General features: G+C 61.7%; 1 protein-coding gene across 1 annotated transcript in view; it reads right to left on the bottom strand.

The window, feature by feature from the left end:
- Positions 1-201: 201 nt before the first annotated feature.
- The window catches only part of VDBG_01508 (DENN domain-containing protein), a gene marked incomplete at both ends in the record, with an annotated part of 2,843 nt that continues 1,607 nt past the window's right edge, over positions 202-1,437 (bottom strand). The window contains one exon of the mRNA XM_003007274.1: positions 202-1,395. Within this exon, the coding sequence (XP_003007320.1) occupies positions 202-1,395 (1,194 nt within the window). The remainder of the gene's footprint in view (positions 1,396-1,437) is intronic.

The raw sequence follows: 1,437 nt of genomic DNA, 5'->3' as shown, positions 1-1,437 counted from the left end.
AAGGGGGATAGATGGGGCAACAAGAAGGGACAAAAAAAGGGGTTTTTATGCGCGGAAATTGGACACCATGCGGTCCAGAACCCCTGGGGAAAAGAAAGCGAAAAAAAAGCCCCCCGTGCCGAGTAAACCTCCCCCACTCTAATGTCGTTCGTAATAGCAAACCGTCGCAGGTTCGTCAATCGGCCGGGGCCGGTCTCGTCCTTAGCGCGAACCCCCCAGGGCGCTGATGCGAGCCCCAGATGGCCTGTGGATGAGGCTGCTGGCGTGCTTGCCGACGAGGCCGTGCTCCTGAGGCGCCGTGTCCGACTCGCTGCGGCCCTCCTCGAGGTCCTCGCCGTCGTCCTCGACAATCTTTGTGGGGATGTCTTGGTGGATCATATACTGCTGGCTCGACCGCTCGGGCGTCGTCGCCGTCGAGGCGAACGACATGGCCGTGCTGCTGCGGTTCGGCACCAGATCGGGCGTTGGCGGGATGCTCGACGTGCGACCCGAGGCAGGCTGCAGGAGGCTGTCGTCGCCGAGCTCCGACGCTGTGGCGTTGGAGTGGCTGTCGTGGCCGTCATCGCTGGCCGCCACCGACAGGTTGCTGTGCCTGCGGTGGGCGGCGGCGAGGCGGGCACGCTCGTCGAGCTCGGCATCTTGCGCCAGAGACAGACCCTCGACGGCAGCTTGGCACTGCTCTGCAATGTTGCGGATGATGTGCGCGATGGCATCCGTCTTGTCCTTCAGGTGACGATCAGCCACGTCGATGAAGCTGGACGAAGACATTCTCTTGTTGGCGCGGGCAGCACTCCTCAGGTTGTTTTCGGCTTCAGGCGAAAGGCGGTCGCTGGGTACCTCGCCCTGCTGGAGCTCGACATCCTCGTCGTTCTCGAAACCGTCCTCCAGCTCCGAGCTGATCTCCTCGGGCTTCGTCAGCGAGCGGACGAGGTGCTCCATGTGGTGACTCTGGCCGCCAATGAGACTGCGGAGGTGAAGGACCACCCTGCGAGCCTCGTCACGCTGTCGCAGGATTGTCATGTTGGTGTGCTGGAGCGCGGAAAGCTCCTTCTTGTTGCGCTTGCGCTCGCGCTCGAGCTCCTCGGCAATCTCCTGCTGGAGGACCAGGGCCTCGAGAGCATCGTCACGCTGCTTCTCCGTGCCGGCGAGACGAACAGAGAGGCGAGCATTGTCGTCCTTCTGCTGATCGATGAGACCGCCGAGCCTGCGGTTCTCCCTCTTGTGGTTCTCAATCTTGGTCTTGAGATCTTGCGTCTCCTTTGTGAGCTGTTCAGCAAAGGCCTGGAACTTGAGGAACTGCTGCTTCCAGCTCTCCAGTTCTTCCACAAGGTAGTTGTTGCGCTTGGTGACCTTGCTGAGCTCCGTGTCCATGCGGCCCTTGAGGTTGATGAAGTCCTGCCACGCCTCGAGAGCGTCGCGCGAGTATTGGTTCCTCTC

The sequence above is a fragment of the Verticillium alfalfae genome, genomic scaffold (genome assembly GCF_000150825.1).
Source record: "Verticillium alfalfae VaMs.102 supercont1.2 genomic scaffold, whole genome shotgun sequence".
Taxonomy (NCBI): Eukaryota; Fungi; Ascomycota; class Sordariomycetes; order Glomerellales; family Plectosphaerellaceae; genus Verticillium; species Verticillium alfalfae.
The sequence above is the reverse complement of the archived record's forward strand: the minus strand, read 5'-3'. Positions and strand labels throughout refer to the sequence as shown.